This window comes from Podarcis melisellensis (assembly GCF_964234715.1).
Source record: "Podarcis melisellensis genome assembly, chromosome: 4".
In the NCBI taxonomy this organism is placed as follows: domain Eukaryota; kingdom Metazoa; phylum Chordata; class Lepidosauria; order Squamata; family Lacertidae; genus Podarcis; species Podarcis melisellensis.
Window position 1 is genome coordinate 13,034,073 of NC_138531.1, and position 17,013 is coordinate 13,051,085.

Here is a 17,013-nt window from a genome sequence, read left to right on the forward strand (position 1 = left end):
AAGGCTGCTGCTGCTGCTGCTGCTTTCATTCTGTCCTAGGGTAATGTGGTAGAGTCTCACTATTAACATTCTTAAAGGAAGCTCACTTTTCCACCTTAGGTTAAAATACTATCTTAAAATGCATCTTCTGCTGTTGCCAGGCCATTGCAGCCAGCAGCCAATGATGCAAGAAGGGGAGGAGTTATGGACAGTGTAGTGGGGAGGGGGTCAGAGTCAAGAGTCAAGGAGTGGTGGGAGCACCACGTTCGGTCCCAGGTTTTCGGAACTTACTCAGCAAAAGGTGTTGGAGAGTAACAAGTTAGTTGTTTCCTTCCCCTAAAAAACAACTTCTAGGGAGCATATGATCTCGTAGTCGATCTTTCCACTACAGGAAAGAGGCATCCTGATTGCTAGGATAAAAGGAAGGGCAAAGGACAGAAATTCCCAGGGGACTAGAATATGAGACTGAAGTAGGAAAAGTGCACTAAAGGTTAGGGGGAAACAGCAGCCCTTTAAGACGCTACAGATTCCTGTAGCCTGGTGCACAAAAAAAAGTGTTGCAGTAGTCACAGCTCTGATGTCACATGCCTAAAACGGTGGGAGCCGCTATGCAGGCTTTTCTCACAGAAATCACTTAGGTTACCTGTAGATTTCACCTTGGAATACTCTTTCTTTGAGGGCTAGTGACTTGCTTTGAAATGAAATGAAATGAAAGCTCAGAGTCTGGGCTCTGGGCCTGGTAACCCATACAACAGTACTCTCTGTGCTCCTGATACACCAGTACTCTTGGTAGACCCTGGCTACTACTTGTATCATTTGAGCCTGAAATTATAGAAGCTCCTTGGTAGGCACTGGATTTCTCCCCACAGAACCCCAAGAGGTTGTATTTTTTAACTGGAGTTGCCAACTCTTTTTGTGGAAACATCACATTGGGGGAACCTGTGATAAGGAAAGTGTCTTCTGTTGAATTTCTGCACAGTTCTTAAGAACAGGAGCCCTGTCTGATAATAAATTGGCAACCAGGGGTGTTCAAAAGCCGTTTACGTTGTAGGTGTGTTGGATCTTAGAACATGAAATTCCCAAAACATGGAAGAGGAGTTCATTGCATATATATATGGAGAGAGAGAGAGCGAGAGAGAGAGCGAGAGAGAGAGAGAGAGAGAATCATCCTTCACCAACATGTTGTCAATTTTTGGGCTATAACTCTCACCATCTCTACTTTGGAGGGTCCAGGCTGGCAAAGATTGGCTTACGTGTAAGAGCGTTCACTGGATGGTGGCCTTTCTATGTAAATTAAAAGAACGATTTATTAACAGCTTTACTGGAACATACCCAAACAACTCAAATTACTAAAGATTAGGGTTTCATGCTCTCATTTCATGGCAGCATGAATATTAGGCCTAACTCATGACACATGTCAGCCGCAGGGAAGATAGTATATTTTGTGTGTGTTTTAAAGGCTCAAACAAAACTTTTCACATTCTTCTTTGGGGGGGAAATACATTTTGAAGTCCTTTTTCACCCAAACACATTTTCCGATAAGAGCACACAAGTCTTGACATTATTTCATTTTGTTACACGCATCTGTCAGGGAGCAGAGATATGATACAGCTACTAAAAACTGATGATTGTGGAACAGTGAAACTTGACAGCATTTCATTTCCTTTATGTTCTGATTATACATTTATCAGGAAACCTGTATCTCTGGCAGTTCAGCTAGAAATTGGTAGAATTCAAGAACTCAAAGGCTCGGCAAAGAACTGTCCTATTATTTGGTATCATCTTACATTTTAGAGAAGTTGCTTGGTGGAGCCTTTGTTACGGCTCTCCCTTTCCCTTTCATTATTGTGGCACCCTATCCCCAGATCACATTTCTATAAGGCTCTATGACTCCTCCACGGCGCAAATTAAACGCTGGGATCTTTCATACGTACATCCCGAAGTTTCAATGGTTGTCAATCATAGTTTGTAAAATGCAGGGATTACAACCTTGATATTAACATCCAAATCCATTGTGCTTATTTTTATGTGTGAAAATGAAAAGCCCTTGTGCAGACACTAGATTTTGAAGCTGCTTTGTCGCCCTGTTTTTAATTTATCTCCATTTCTGAGCCGGTAAAAGGATTTTATTTATCTGTTTAATGTCAAATGATAAAGTTATCAGTTGATCTGAATTATTAGCACTTTGAGTGGGAATAGCAGGCATGTATGTTGATGCACCGCAGCTTGGCTGCAAGTTGTTGGAAGAGCAGAAGACAGTTTTGCTAATTTTAAAGGAAAATATATGTATTACAACTGTGTCCTTCTCCCATTGATATGCATCCTTTCGTTGCAGTATTTAGAACAAGCTGCTTTATGAAACTAACATAGAACTTTCCCCTCCTCCCTAGGTTTATTTTAAGAAGAATTACCCTGAAGTTATTCCAAACGGCCAAGCAGCCACCAACTCATCAGCCGATGATTCACAAGGATTAATTATTTTTGAGACTGCACTATGATCCCAAGCAATTATGGGTGCTGGAATTTGTTTTTTAGCAGAATGTAATGCTAATACGATGTAAACCAAATATTGCTCTTAATTGAAAAGACTGTTTTTGCACTGAATAGCTACTTGTTATATTTTGGGGGAGGGGGAGTTTTGCATTACTCTGGTTCCTTGCATTTGAATGTAATGCAGTTCAATTTTTTTTAAAAAAAGACAGTACATTTTGAATCTCTCTTTGTAACTGCTTGATCCTGTGGAATTAGCAGCAGAAGATTGCCCCAGAATATGTATAGCCATATTCTATGCTGGGCAACCGAGGCCCAGGAAATCCTGATTTTTCTCAACTCCTATAAAAGTGCCTTGACGCCAGGAGTACTGCACAGAATGATTTCACTCCTGATCGTATCTCCTGGATTCGTAGGTTGCTACATAAAGATGCTCTTGATACAGTGGTGCTGTGCTGGAAAGAATGGAGCTGTTGTGGCAATGCTTAAGTTTTCTCCTGCATGAGCATTACTTTCAGTCAGGGTTAGAGCTCTGACCAAAGGCCGCCTGTGGCATCACTGCACTGTCAGAAGTCCCTTTAAACGTGAACCTGTCGTTTCAGAGTGTAGTCAAATGCTGCAAAGAAATGCTCCTAAGAATCTGGTGGGCTGCACCTGGCTCGATGGGTCACAAATCATACAGGCCTTCTATACAGAAATGAAGCACACAAATACATACACTGTTTGCTTGTTTACTACTGTAGATACCTTTGAACCACCGGTGCAGGACACCTCCCGCTTTGAAATTTCTCAGGTTGGAAATAAAGAATGTATTTTTTTTTAGCTTTGCATATCGAAGAAAGGCAAATGAAGATGTTCTAGTTGGCCTAACAAATGCGTATTTGCAAATCCTTAGCTGCATCCATTTTATACCAGACCAAAGTTATTTCTCTGGAGGGGAGTTCTCCGCTTCCTTGTCTTTTAAACTTGTTTTAAGTGGGCAATGATATCCCAAACAGAAATGCAACACAAACAGTTGGCAGTTTTCATTTTCAAGAAGCTTAGGCATACAAGAAACTCCTCCAGTACCTAGTTTGCCTTTGTATGCTTACAATAGACACTTTCAGAGCAATAAATCAGGAGATGATGAGACATATCACTAAGGCTGGGTTAAGGAAAACGGCTACTTAACAAACCTTACAGTGCTTTTCATGTGACTTCCCAGGTTGCACATTTCGTCATCCTGACCAATTCACAGTTACTGGTCAGGAGTGGGCTTTCTGTACCTTCCTCCCAAACTATCCTTGGAATGGAGGAATATTGTGGGAAGAACCACCCAAGAGTTGGAGTCTGGGCTGAAATGGTGGTTGTTATGTTAGTATGGTCCTTCTGCAAGAATCCTACCTATTACAGGGATGGTGTGTCCTGTTTCACCTCATGAGGAGAAATGGAAAGTTCTGCTTTGCCACTCCTGCCACCTGCCCTGCCCCCTCCACTGCTGATGCAGAAGTGGCGTTGCCATCAGTGCCAATTTGGGGCAAAATCGTGCTGATTTGGGGGTGAAATCTCACCCCAAATGGACACAGTCTTGCCCAAAATCTGTGCAGCTGTGGCGTGCTTCCTGGGGGGCTTCTGACACCAAAGTAGTGGCATTACCCTGTCTAATTAGCAGGGCGGCTCTGCACCTATGTGGCTGTGTTGTGGCTACATTCCTAGGTTGGCACAGGGAAAAGACACAGGAAAGAATATCCCATGCCAAGACAAGAGTAGTGGGGAATCAGCCACTGTAATAGCCTGTCAACTAGTAGGGATGGTTTGCACCACACATCTGCTAGCACCTAATTAGAAATATAGGGAAGCACCAGGGACATCGAATTCTTACCAGTTGACAGTGGGTTACAGGCTGCTGTCTTACAAAGCAGTTACATGTACACTTTTCTGGTGCTATATTCAACCACCGACTGAAGGCACAGTCCCTAGGTAAGGCTAAGTACCGCTGGGGTTGTGATATTTGTGCTAATTGGCAGTGGGTCTTGGTGTGTGGGGGTTTTGCAAATATTCGTCATCAGCCACACATCATGGGAAATACAGTTATTGGCCAAACATTCCTAGCTCAAGTTTTGTGTAAAGAATAACAACCATGGCGATGCTATTCAAGCATCTGTTGAATGATGGAAGTCTATACAAAAGAATGTTGTAATATTTTGTGTGGCTGTCAGCGCACATGTGTTAAAATAACTTCCCTTTCCTCTTTAGTAAGCATTTAATTGCAATGTTTTGCCAACGTTGATACATAGAAAATTCTCTCTGTTCAAGTTATCAATGCATTGTTTGCATTTATTGTGCCTTACTGGATTTCAAGCCAAACTTATTTGGAAATACAATAATTTTAAATCCATATTGTGTTCTTGTTTCTCTTAAAGGTCTTTTACACTTAATTGCAATTGTTATCTGTGTCTCCACTGTACCACTGTTCTTCCATATTGGGGGGGCGGGGACTGAACATAGAAAATTTGTTCATATCAAGGAGATTGGCTAGGCTAGAAACAGATATCTGATATTTTATGCGGAGCTATTTTTTATGATGAAGCACCCCCTACCTGTATCGTGGAGTGGTAAGATATGCCCCATTTTCTCGTAAGAGTTTTGCCATCATAAACACATGGACACACACCTAAGTGTGAAAACGAAGGGTGTTTTTATAAATTGTACCTGGCACAGAAACTTTCCCAACTTCCTCTTCTTTGAGCCAGCGAGAAATATCTTCAGGGATTAGGTGTACTGGGAGAGGCATTTATCATAGGTAGAAGACCCTCCTTAAATAGGAGTGTTGGCCATTCCTTCGCCTTTTGGTTTGATTGCTACTCATTTAAGCTCTTTCCTCTGGGTTGACATCCTGCGGAACAGTGAAGGAGGCAAGTTTTGATCTGGAACCCCCACAATTATCCATACTATGCACCTCAACACTATTATAGCACTTAAAGGGTCATGGACATCCTGTTGAAATCTAACGTGCTTGCAAGTACTTCAGAGGATTAACATTTTCCCATTTTTATTATATCTGTCCCTGATGAGCCCTTTGAGGATCAACTAGGAGAGAAATTAGATTCAGTTTGAATTTAAAGGTGAACCTAGCTAATTTGCACTATCTGAAATGATATGCAAATTGCAACACGGCCATCCTTTGAAAATTGCATTTATCTGAATTTTGCAATGCAGTTCATCAGCTAAGTGATGTGTGCAAAAATGTTTAGTGCATTAAAAAATCATTGTAAGTGAAAATTGCTGGTCAAAAATGTGTATATATATTAGGAAAAATTCACACTGAAATGATGAATTTTCATGAGGACTTTTTCCTTTCAAAAAAAGTTAGCAAACTGATGTGGAAATGTGGATTGGAAAAATGAGCAAGTGCAAAAAATGAAAAATGACAGATTCTACCATCCCTGGGATCAATACCTTAGATTTCGAAAACGACCAATGTACTTTGAATTGTAAAGGTTTTCAAGGGCTAAAATCTTTTCCTTGTTAAAAAAGACATATTTCTGAATGTAAGTAAAGGTAACGGAAGACCGTAATAATCACCAAAATGTTTGAAATTCAGGGCTACTCAAGGCTCCCAGATCATGAGACGAAACCAATAAACTTTAATTTAATGTGTCCGTTGCTGGTGGTTGGAAGGCAAGCAGGGATTGAGCAATTCAGGAGCACCGCAGTTTGCCTGAACAACCTGTTGCATATCCAGAGGCCGGAGCTTTGCACAACCTGGTGGAACCTCATTGGGCCCTTGTGCCACTTGCTCCCTGCTCAACTCAAGGTCTGCAGTACCACCCTTGGACCATCTGCAGTGGTGGCACTGCAGCACAACGCAAGACCAGGCATTCCTCTAAAATGCTGCCATGGCACTGCAGAATACAAGACCTTGGGCTAAAAGCTGTTGATACCAGTTTTGATAGTCGTGATACCTGGATTTTTGTTTGATGTGTAGAGCACAGCTGGGGTGGTTTTTTGCCTAGTCACATCTTGTAATAATGAGAGCCAGAAAGCCAAATTTGACTGGGTTAGGAATACAGAACGTGGTCACACTGGTGTAAGAAAATTACGCCTTTAAGTAATTGAGTATAATAACGGTGCATTCTCTTACACATTTTGCTTACACAGTGCTTTCTGGACTCTGGTATGACGAAACAAAACTATTTTCTTTAAAATGCTTCTACCTATAAAAGGTAAAGGTATAGGACCCCTGGATGGTCCAGAGTGACTGGGGAAACCCAGCTGGGTGGGCAGGGTATGTATGTACAGTGGTACCTCGGGTTAAGAACTTAATTCATTCTAGAAGTCCGTTCTTAATCTGAAACTGTTCTTAACCTGAGGTACCACTTTAGCTAATGGGGCCTCACGCTGCCACCATGCGATTTCTGTTCTCACCCTGAAGCAAAGTTCTTAACCCGAGGTACTCTTTCTGGGTTAGCAGAGTCTGTAACCTGAAGCGTCTGTACCCTGAGGTTAAGAACAGTATGTATGTATGTATGTATGTATGTATGTATGCATGTATGTATGTATGTATGATAATGATAATAATATGTTGAAGAATGTTTTTGTTGGGCTGAATTACTCTTTTCCCTCTCCTTGATGATTTCACAGTATATCAGTCTCAGAATTAAAGCTGAGGGTTCTTTCATTGACTGGTAATAACTGACCTTGTATTTTCCTTCCTTCATCAATGGAAGTAACTTTTTACGAAAACCCGTAACTTGCTCCTGACCATGTTTTCTAATATTCAAAAGTGATGTCTGTATCAGCTGCCAGATGTTCTGTAGCATCCTTGTAAATTGTGCCAAATTCAATTACTACTGCTACTATTTTTCAATGATTTGGATTTTTTTTAAAGCGGTTAATTTTTTTAGCAGTTATCACTTAAGCAACAATTGCAATTGTCAATGTTTTGGAAGCACAGAAATTGTATTAAACTTCTTGGCTTGGATAAACATCCATTTGTGCCTTGGATCTCCAGTCATCTTCCTGCTGCAGCAACCTCATGCCCTTCTCTCAAAAGGTCTAGAGGACCCTCCAGGGTAAATGTGGTATGAAGACAGACGCTGCTGACTGGCCCAAATTCTCAAGTGGGAGTTTGGATCCAGGCCATAGCTTTCCCATTCCTTAGAAGAGGCAGGGGGAGCTAATATTAAGCAACAGAAACCTAACATCTAACGGCACTGAGAAATGTTCCCAACACATACATCATTTCTTGGTAGTCTCCATTCGATTCTCAGGGTTTTTCATTTTGGTATCTATTACACTGACATCAGTTGCATAAAGCCAGGATTATCCTGTCAAAACACGTTAAAACAGCACATTCAGCAGCCTCGCAGATACCTAACATTTTTGTTAGCATTCTAAAAGCTACAATATCAAATTGATTCAGGTAAGCAAAATATGTTGTTTTTATGACCTGATATAGCAAGATGTGTCTGAGTTTTCCTTACAGGAAGAAGTCTGAAATGTCTCTGGCTTTCTGCTCTCATGAGTAGCCACGTCACCTTGGAATCAATTTATGATGAAATGATTTCATATTTAACGCTGTTGAACCAATGCATGCAAATCTCCTTAGTACTGAAGAATATTTTGGGCCAGTCTAAAGATTGTTCATTATTATTTATTAGTAGATGCATTTTTGCATTAAAATATGCAAATGACATATTTGTAAAAGCAGCTATACATCTGATGTTAAATCACAAGAAATGTATCATTGTTAAACAAAAATCTAAGTTAGATTGAGACTGATGCAATGTACAAATTACCCAGAGTCCACAGTGGATTACATTATCAAAATGTAACTGTAGTGATTTGCCCCTCAAGGCTCAGGTTTGACCTTTGAACTTCATGCTAACGTTGAAAATGAAGGTTCATCACCATATATATATATATGGCATGATTGTGTTGTACAAAACCTCACTCAAAATTAATAATAATAATAATAATATTTATACCCCACCCATCCGGCTGGGTTTCCCTAGCCACTCTGGGCGGTTCTCAACAGAATGTTAAAAAACATGATAAAACAGCAAACATTAAAAACTTCCCAAAACAGGGCTGCCTTCAGATATCTTCTAAAAGTCAAGTACTTGTTTATTTTCTTGACATCTGGTAGGAGGGCGTTCCACAGGGCAGGCGCCACTGCTGAGAAGGCCCTCTGCCTGCTTCCCTGTAACCTCACTTCTCGCAGTGAGGGAACTACCAGAAGGCCCTCGGAGCTGGACCTCAGTGTCCGGGCAGAACGATGGGGGTGGAGACACTCTTTCAGGTATACTAGGCCTAGGCCATTTTGGGCTTTAAAGGTCAGCACCAAAACTTTGACTTGTGCTTGGAAACGTACTGGGAGCCAAAGTAGGTCTTTCAGGACTGGTGTTATATGGTCTCAACAAATTCCCAGTCACCAGTCTTGCTGCCGCATTCTGAATTAGTTGTAGTTTCCGGGTCACCTTCAAAGGTAGCCCCATGTAGAGCGCATTGCAGTAGTCCAAGCGGGAGATAATCAGAGCAGGCACCACTCTGGGGAGACGGTCTGTGGGCAGATGGGTCTCAGCCTGTAGACCAGATGGAGCTGGTAGACAGCTGCTCTGGACACATACAACTCCCATATTTAGACATGACCTGTAGTGCTTTTACTCTCTATCACTGATAGAAATTAATGGTGATCTCAGAATTGGAGAAAGTTATCACTCTCATACCTGCTGACAACTAAATTGCTGACAACTGTTGTGAAGCACGTCAAGGATCCTTCTCGGTTAGTCATCAATGGGCATCCCTTTGGGTAAGCTGACACAAGCTAACACCGGTGGGGATTTTGCCAATTCTTTGTTCAACAACTGAAACGCACAAAGCGAATATTCAAATGATTTGCCATTGAGAAAGCAAATCAAGACTTGTAGGCCTGAGAAACACATACAGCTCTCCGCACCGGAGAATAACTTTCTGGCATTGCCTGAGAATAAGGAAGATCTTGCTCCCTTCCTTCTCACCTCTCTTGTCGTCGCTGCAGGATTTGAGGATGAAAGGAAGGTGTTGAGCTACATCTATTGATGCAGCACAACAACAGTTAGGAGCAAGAGTTTGGAGGAACCACTGGTAAGTGATACAGACTTTCACAGCTTGCAGTTAGCAGCCGTGCTGATGTAGTTTCTGCTTGACACAGACATATTCTTCTGCTGCACAATTCCAACAAGATGAAGTGTGTTAAGTTGTAGGTGAACATATCAGACGACACAGCGATTCTTCAAACAGCTCTTGTTTATTCACAGGCCAGAACAGAACTGAACTGAAGAGCTCAGTCAGCCTGCTTATATAGAGCTCCACTAGAACGCAACAGTAACCATTTTCTGTAACTATCCAATCACTGAACGTCACTTTCAATCCCTTATTTGCATATGTGGACCTGAGTGAAAACTATCTACAGTATCCTCCTGCTGGCCCAGAGTGAGAACTTCAGTACATAACAAAGTGGACCATGGTGTGGTTGTTGTTGGCTAGCACTGAGGAAGAGGGCATGTTCTGGTCCACACGGCCTCCAGCCGGCTGTCAGTGGCTGAAAAGGCCAATATCACTAGTACTGTATGCTATTGAAAGACCGTGTGTTGCCTCCTGCAGTGTGACTCTAACAAAGCATGTAGTGTAGAAAACATTGAAAGAGCTCAAGAAGGATTTTTTTAAAAAAGGACTCAAATTGCAGGTTACATGCATGTAATGGTTCTAGGGGTTGCTCGTGCGTAAATTGCCGCCACTCCTGGCTAGGTTACCTGGTTGAACCCTTTCTGTCTGGACAGCCTCTCACCCGTGGCTGCCTCAATCGCTGGCAGAATCCGTCAGTGGGCGTTTCTTGAACTTCTTCCAGCAAAGAAGTTCTTTGACGCCAAGTCTCCTCCTACTCTCCCTGCGTGGAAGTCTTCTGCGCAGGGAGGGTGTGGACAGCGGAGGACCCGTGCTCTCCCCGCTGGTCTCCGGTGAAGAGTCCTGATTCCCCCATCTGCCCCCCTTCTCCACTGGTGTTACGCTGATTTCCTTCCCCAGCAGATGGGCTGCCTCTCTCCCTACTGGGACCCTCTCCGGCATCCCTCTGGAGCCTTCCCTCTGCCTCTAGCTCCGATGGCAGTTCCCTGACAATGCAGACCCATATATATATATATATATATATATATATATATATATATATATATATATATTGACAGCACCATTCTTTCAGCCAGTGTAACATGTAATTTGTAAGCCACATGGAATAAATAAATACATGCCTCCAGTATGCGAAATGTTTTGTGCAATCAAAACATTTTACAGAACAAGACCATTTAAAAGCATTCATATCTTTTGAGGGTGTTATGATGGGCAGCAACACTGAATTTGTGAATTGATGTTCACAAATTTTTGGTACATAACTCCTATGGATTTTGGAAAAACCTGAAAGGGCCAATTCACTGATCGACTGTTTCCTTCAAGCTCCTATGCAGGCACAGAACAGAGAAGCAGCAGCTCAAGTCTTGGACACCATCTTGAATTTCTGGGATTTCGGTTGAGAAATCGTTTTGGGAACAGTGGTTTTCAGATTTAACTTTTTCGAATTAATCTAGAAAAATGGGTTTCCCGAAATTATTTCCTCTTGCATTTGGGGAAAAATTAGTCCAGTCTACATGGAAACTGTTCCAATATTTACTTACTAAGCGTCTTCTTGTTCACTTCTAAAATAGCCTGTTGTATGGTAGATAGAAATAACTATAGGTTTGGGGATTTTAAAAGATTTTTGTTTTTACAATGTTTTGTAAGGCAGTATTGTCTATGTGCATGTGTTTTCATGTGAGTGTCTTTGTTTTTAAAACAAAAGGTGCAATTTTAATAGTTGATTTCAACCCAAAGCCTTGTTACACAACATACTCTGTATTACAAATAAAGTGATGTGACAAAAGGTTTGTGAGTGTATTGCATAGTTAATTATTCCACCAGCATCTGAGGATTTTGCAAGGAGCAGTCTTGATGTCTCTGCACATGTACGAAATGGTCAGGTCTTTCATCATTCAGAGGATCATGCTGATAATCAGCTTTAACTCCATTGTGTGCATCTTTTCATATTTTCCTCACTTTGCTTATCTGATTCTAGTGGGAGGTATCAAAGGTTTTTTTTAAAAAACCCTAAACATTAACACCATATCATTAACTATGGCCCTCTAGCACTTTAGCAAGCCCATTAGATAGGGTTTTCTTTTCGGGGAGAGAGTGTATCATGGAAGCAACTGGGCGTTGTGACTTAATTTGTGTTGAGAAGTGAGAGAGATCGATAATGGTGAAGTTCAGTGTGTAGGTCTCCTTAGCAGAAAGTGGAAATCATTCAAATGGATCATTTGCTTCTTGACCATCAATTTAGAAGCCCCTCAAGTATTATTTCACAATGCTGAAAGCATTTCACCAAAACTGTCTCGGTTTCTTTGCAGCATTCTTATAAGGTAAAGTAAAGGGTAAAGGGACCCCTGACCATTAGGTCCATTCGTGGCCGACTCTGGGGTTGAGGCACTCATCTCGCTTTATTGGCCGAGGGAGCCGGCGTACAGCTTCCAGGTCATGTGGTCAGCATGACTAAGCCGCTTCTGGCGAACCAGAGCAGTGCACGGAAACGCCGTTTACCTTCTTGCCGGAGCGGTACCTATTTATCTACTTGCACTTTGACATGCTTTCGAACTGCTAGGTTGGCAGGAGCAGGGACCGAGCAACGGGAACTCACCCTGTCGCAGGGATTTGAACCACCGACCTTCTGATCGCCAAGTCCTAGGCTCTGTGGTTTAACCCACAGTGCTACCTATAAGGTAGGCCAATGTTTTTAGCTCCATACTAGATGGCGAACAACGATTAACATGTTGGCATCTGTCTGTTTCAGGTGACAACGGAAGAATGTACCTTTGGGAGTGAAGTCAAACTGTTGGAGAGTCACAGCGCCTGCTGTGGCTGTAGAGACCGATATGGGAGAGACATGTTTTGTTCCAGCCAGACCAGATGAAGGCATCCAATTGCGCCGCTGCAGATGCACGATTGTGTTTCTTCTCTCTGCGCTTCTCCCAGAGGTCATTCCTCCTCTGGTTCCTGCAATCCTATATACACTTGCCTGGGAATAAGCCCCACTGATTCAATGAGACTTGGTTCTGAGCAGATGTCTATGGGATTGCACTATAAGACACTCAGCACTATAAGAGACTTTCATGGGGTTATATAATCCGCTATTTGCTGAAATATTTGAAGAAGGAACTGGCTTACGAGTGTGGTTTGTTCATGGTGAATAAACCATAGTTAAGCTACTGTGAAACTTTTTTTCAGAATACAAGATGGCTTTGCTTGGAGGTAACCTGGTTGTCTAAAAATCACCTGGGTGCTACACTGATGACACTGGGTGATATACAACTTGAACCGGACAGAGGGCCTTCTCAGTAGTGGCACCCGCCCTGTGGAATGTCCTCCCATCAGATGTCAAGGAAATAAACAACTGTCTGACTTTTAGAAGACATCTGTTTAGGGAAGTTTTCAATGATTGATGGTTTATCGTGTTTTTAATATTCTGTTGGGAGCCACTTAGAGTAGCTGAGGAAACCCAGCCAGATGGGCTGGGTATAAATAAATTACTACTACTACTACTACTACTTAACCCATAGAAATCATTGGGACCTACTCTGAGAATGACTAAAGTTGCAAGATATCTCGTGTTTTCACTATCTTCCTGCCTTGTGGGCCCCATATTGAAACAGACGTTCTAGCAAAAGGGGAAGGAAGTAAAAAAGACACAGTTCATTCCCCCCCCCCCCAGTGTATTCCCTAATACCATTTTTCATCTTGTATACAATACAGTATACCTCATGCTTAGCTTTAAATTGGAAAAGGCTCTGAGTTGTATTTATGACCTCTCTTAGGAAATAGGATTTCAAATGTGCTGACTTGTTTGAAAACATGTCTTGTTTGCATGAAGATTGTACGGCAGTTGAAGAATCTGTTTACTTGCAATGCTGCCTTTACATTGGGAAAAGATTAATACATTTAATTTTGTGTGTTGCTTTTGACTTGTCGTTTTGGCTTTTTGATGGGCTTTCCCAGGTCCTTATTGCTGTGCAGTCCACTATCCCCATCCCCTAAAACCTCATCAGAATTCCATACAGGTACTTCCCAAACAAAAGCCAGGTTGTCACCTTGCATTTTAACGTCTCCGGGGGAAGGCAGATAAGGCTACCAGCAAGTCCAGTTGTCCGGCAAATTTCCATAGTGCAGGCATATCTTGTATGACTCCATACAAATGACTCAAGAAAATGGGGATGGGGGAGGGGACAGAAAGGGTAAGAATTATTCTCTCAAACCATCAGACAAAGCAACATGCTTGGTTATTATTTTGAACTTCATTTTAAAATTAGACACAATGGCCCGGTCCGGGACTAGCCTTCACTTCCTAGGTTGTGGCAGTGGCAGGGTCAGAGGAGAAACTTACAGCAAAGATTTTCAAGCCTTCTTTCTGGCAAATAAATATTGGGGCCCTTTCAAACAAACAACTCTCCGTGTGAAACCTGGACTGGTACAGCCCAAATGTGAGGTGAGGCATTGAACTGGCCCTTTAAAACTGGTCTGCAGCTGAATTTTAAGTGTGTTCGTCCTACACCAAGCACCCAGTTCCTCTCCTGGAAGCTATTGTCCTACGGGGGTGGTGGGAAGACCTCTCCTCTTTCCAGCGGGGAGGAGTTGTGAGCAGGAGCCGGCTCCTGCGTTGGCAGGGGGGGTATATGGCCCCCTGCATCAGCTCTTTTCTGCTGCCACACCAAGCACATCAGCCAGCTAATAGGACTGGTGTGTGGGTGGGGTTTAGCCGCATTTAAGCGGCCGCGGCAGCGCCAGGCTCCATTCTGTTCCTGTTTTTGCCGGATCACCTGCCCTTCCTCCCTCCCTTTAGGTCATTTCTTTCTTTTGACCTTGCGATGGGCGTTAGTTGGTTGCCTTGGTTGCCCAAGGGGCCTGGTAGGAATTTTTATCCAATTGGCAAATTGGCACCAGCCTCTTGGTTTTTCGCCCACCTCATAGCAATTCGTCACAACTTTCTGGTATTGGCAATTAGGCATTGGAATATGTGTAGTGCGTTGGAGGCAGGTTGTGGCCATCACCTACCCCTCTCCTTGTTTGGGTATTCTGTTAAAGGAATCTGGTGGTTGTGGATCCTGTCCGATGCCCTGCTGGTGGCTAAGGCCATGGCATGACCCACCGTGACTTCAGGGGTTGTTTCCAGTTGTATTTGCATCAGCAAGCTCCTTCCAGTGTGAGAGAGCCAGTATGGTGTAGTGGTTAAGAGGGGTGGACTCGTAATCTGGTGAACCGGGTTCGCGTCTCCGCTCCTCCACATGCAGCTGCTGGGTGACCTTGGGCCAGTCACACTCCTGTGAAGTCTCTCAGCCCCACTCACCTCACAGAGTGTTTGTTGTGGGGGAGGAAGGGAAAGGAGAATGTTAGCCGCTTTGAGACACCTTCAGGTAGTGATAAAGCGGGATATCAAATCAAAACTCTTCTTCTTCCACTGGTTGTTAACCCTCAAATTACTCCCCGCCGAGCAGAGTGGAGTCATGTATAGATCGTTTGATCCAATGCCTAAGCCAATACCACTCATGTGCTATAACCAATAAAGTTGTGGCCTTAATTCGCCCATTAACCTAAAATACTTGTGTCCTTGTGTCTTATTTATCTCTATGCGGGTGGTGGGTCCTCAACTCACAATGGCCATTATTCGTCTCATGTTGTGCAAGAAACTGGGAAATAGTTTTTAAAATTTTAAAAGTTGTTATTTCCATTGCAATAACAATATCATTTTGTAAGTGCAATGATTGAAAGAACTCATGGAGCCAAGCAAATACAAATACTGATTGGTTGGATCTTCCTGCTGCTTATTGTAGATTTTCCTTGGCCTCCTTGGGAGGTTGCCCCCCCTTTTTTGCCAACAGTGCATCTTTTCAGCAACTGGTTACTTGATGCTGTTGCCAGGGATCATCTTGCTTCTTGTTACAGCAATGGAAAGTATCTGTCATCTTTCCCCTAGAGCTATGGCTGAGATAAATGTTTTTTTCCAGGGTGCATTAATGTCTCGTGTACTTAAAAAATAAATAAATTTGGATTGGATGTTTCACTCTCAAGTAGAGCTGTTTGTTCTTAAATCTGGTTTGCATGACTTTAGGCGACTTGTACGGTTTGTACATGTTTTGTGAAATGGTTCGTCTTACACATGGGGCTTTAAGAAAAGGCATGTCCTAGACTACTATAAAGGGACAGGGGACTCCAAGACAGTTTGTCCCCTATGGGATTTCCATTTTGGAATAGTTATGGGATATTCTGGGGAAAGCTTTCTCCCTTGATCCTTGGTCTTTCTTCTTTACCTCCAGGAAATCAGAACGTTGCTGAGTTCTTCAGAGATGCCTCATCAGGTCTCAGTCTACAGACTCTGCCTTCATATAGAAAACCAGTTCAACGGTAGAAGCATGCCATTATTTTGGTGGAGGAAATTGGTAAAAGTTATTTTGATCTAGATGGGCCTTAGGTTACAAGATTCTGACAACTTCTGAAAGGGTTGAGACTTAAACCAGCTGGAATATCATGCTTTATGACAGAGAAATATTTCTCTAACTTAAACCCAATTGCGTGGAACACAGTTGTGATTACTCAAGTTGCAGAGTAGTTTTTGAAATGAATAAATATGAGCAAAAGTGGTTTCTTACGATCTGCGCTGAAAGAAAAGGAGGTGTCATAAATGGATATAGGTTTCACAAAAAACATAAACGTGAATGTTGCATAATAAGTAATACAACAGATGAAAGAACTTTGGTCATTAAATCTTAGTGGTTTAGATAACCTCTTATTGTCAAGTGTTTCATTAATATGTGTGTGGGAAGAAGCAGGTAATAGGCTCCTCAAACAAGATGTGTGTGAGGAACAAATATCACAACAGGAGAGAGAGCTGTTGAAATGTAATGTAACGTAAAAGTGCTGTCTAAAATGCATAAGATATTATTGGAATGGGAGACAAAGGATGACCAAGTCAAATCCTCAATGACACATTGGGCAATAGATATTGGTCATGATACAATTATGGAAGCATGGGAATGATTGTGGAATATGGATATAAATTTTACAGCATGTTATGGTTTAAGAGGAAATTATATGAAAAATTATACCCAACACTGAGTAAATTGGCAAAAATGCATAAATCTAAATCAAATGAGTGTTGGAAATGTAAAGAGAAAGGTGGTTCTTTTTCTCATATGTAGTGGTCTTGTAGTAAGGTTAAAGCTTACTGGGAAATGATATATAATGAGTTGAAAAAGAAGTTTAAAAATCATTTGTAAAAAGCAAACAAACCCAGAAGCTTTTCTTTTGAGAATTATAGGGACAGAACTACCCAAACTGTACAGAAATTTATTCATGTATGCAACTACAGCAGCAAGAATGTCACTTGCCCAAAAATGGAAAGAAAAAGAAGTCCCAGCAAAGAAGAATGGATACAAAAACTTATGGAATATG

The 17,013-nt window shown here is 42.1% G+C and overlaps 1 protein-coding gene and 1 long non-coding RNA gene across 2 annotated transcripts in view; both read left to right on the forward strand.

The window, feature by feature from the left end:
* Window positions 1-2,678, forward strand: part of ABCC4 (ATP binding cassette subfamily C member 4 (PEL blood group)) — a 151,113-nt gene extending 148,435 nt beyond the window's left edge. The window contains exon 31 of the mRNA XM_081908133.1: window positions 2,370-2,678. Coding sequence (XP_081764259.1) covers window positions 2,370-2,477 — 108 coding nt within the window. The 3' untranslated portion in view covers window positions 2,478-2,678. The remainder of the gene's footprint in view (window positions 1-2,369) is intronic.
* A 426-nt stretch (window positions 2,679-3,104) lies between these two features.
* On the forward strand, window positions 3,105-4,846 carry LOC309368351. The gene is made up of 2 exons (XR_014167718.1): window positions 3,105-4,062; window positions 4,093-4,846. It is a non-coding gene; the product is annotated as an uncharacterized lncRNA (long non-coding RNA).
* The last annotated feature ends 12,167 nt before the right edge of the window (window positions 4,847-17,013 follow it).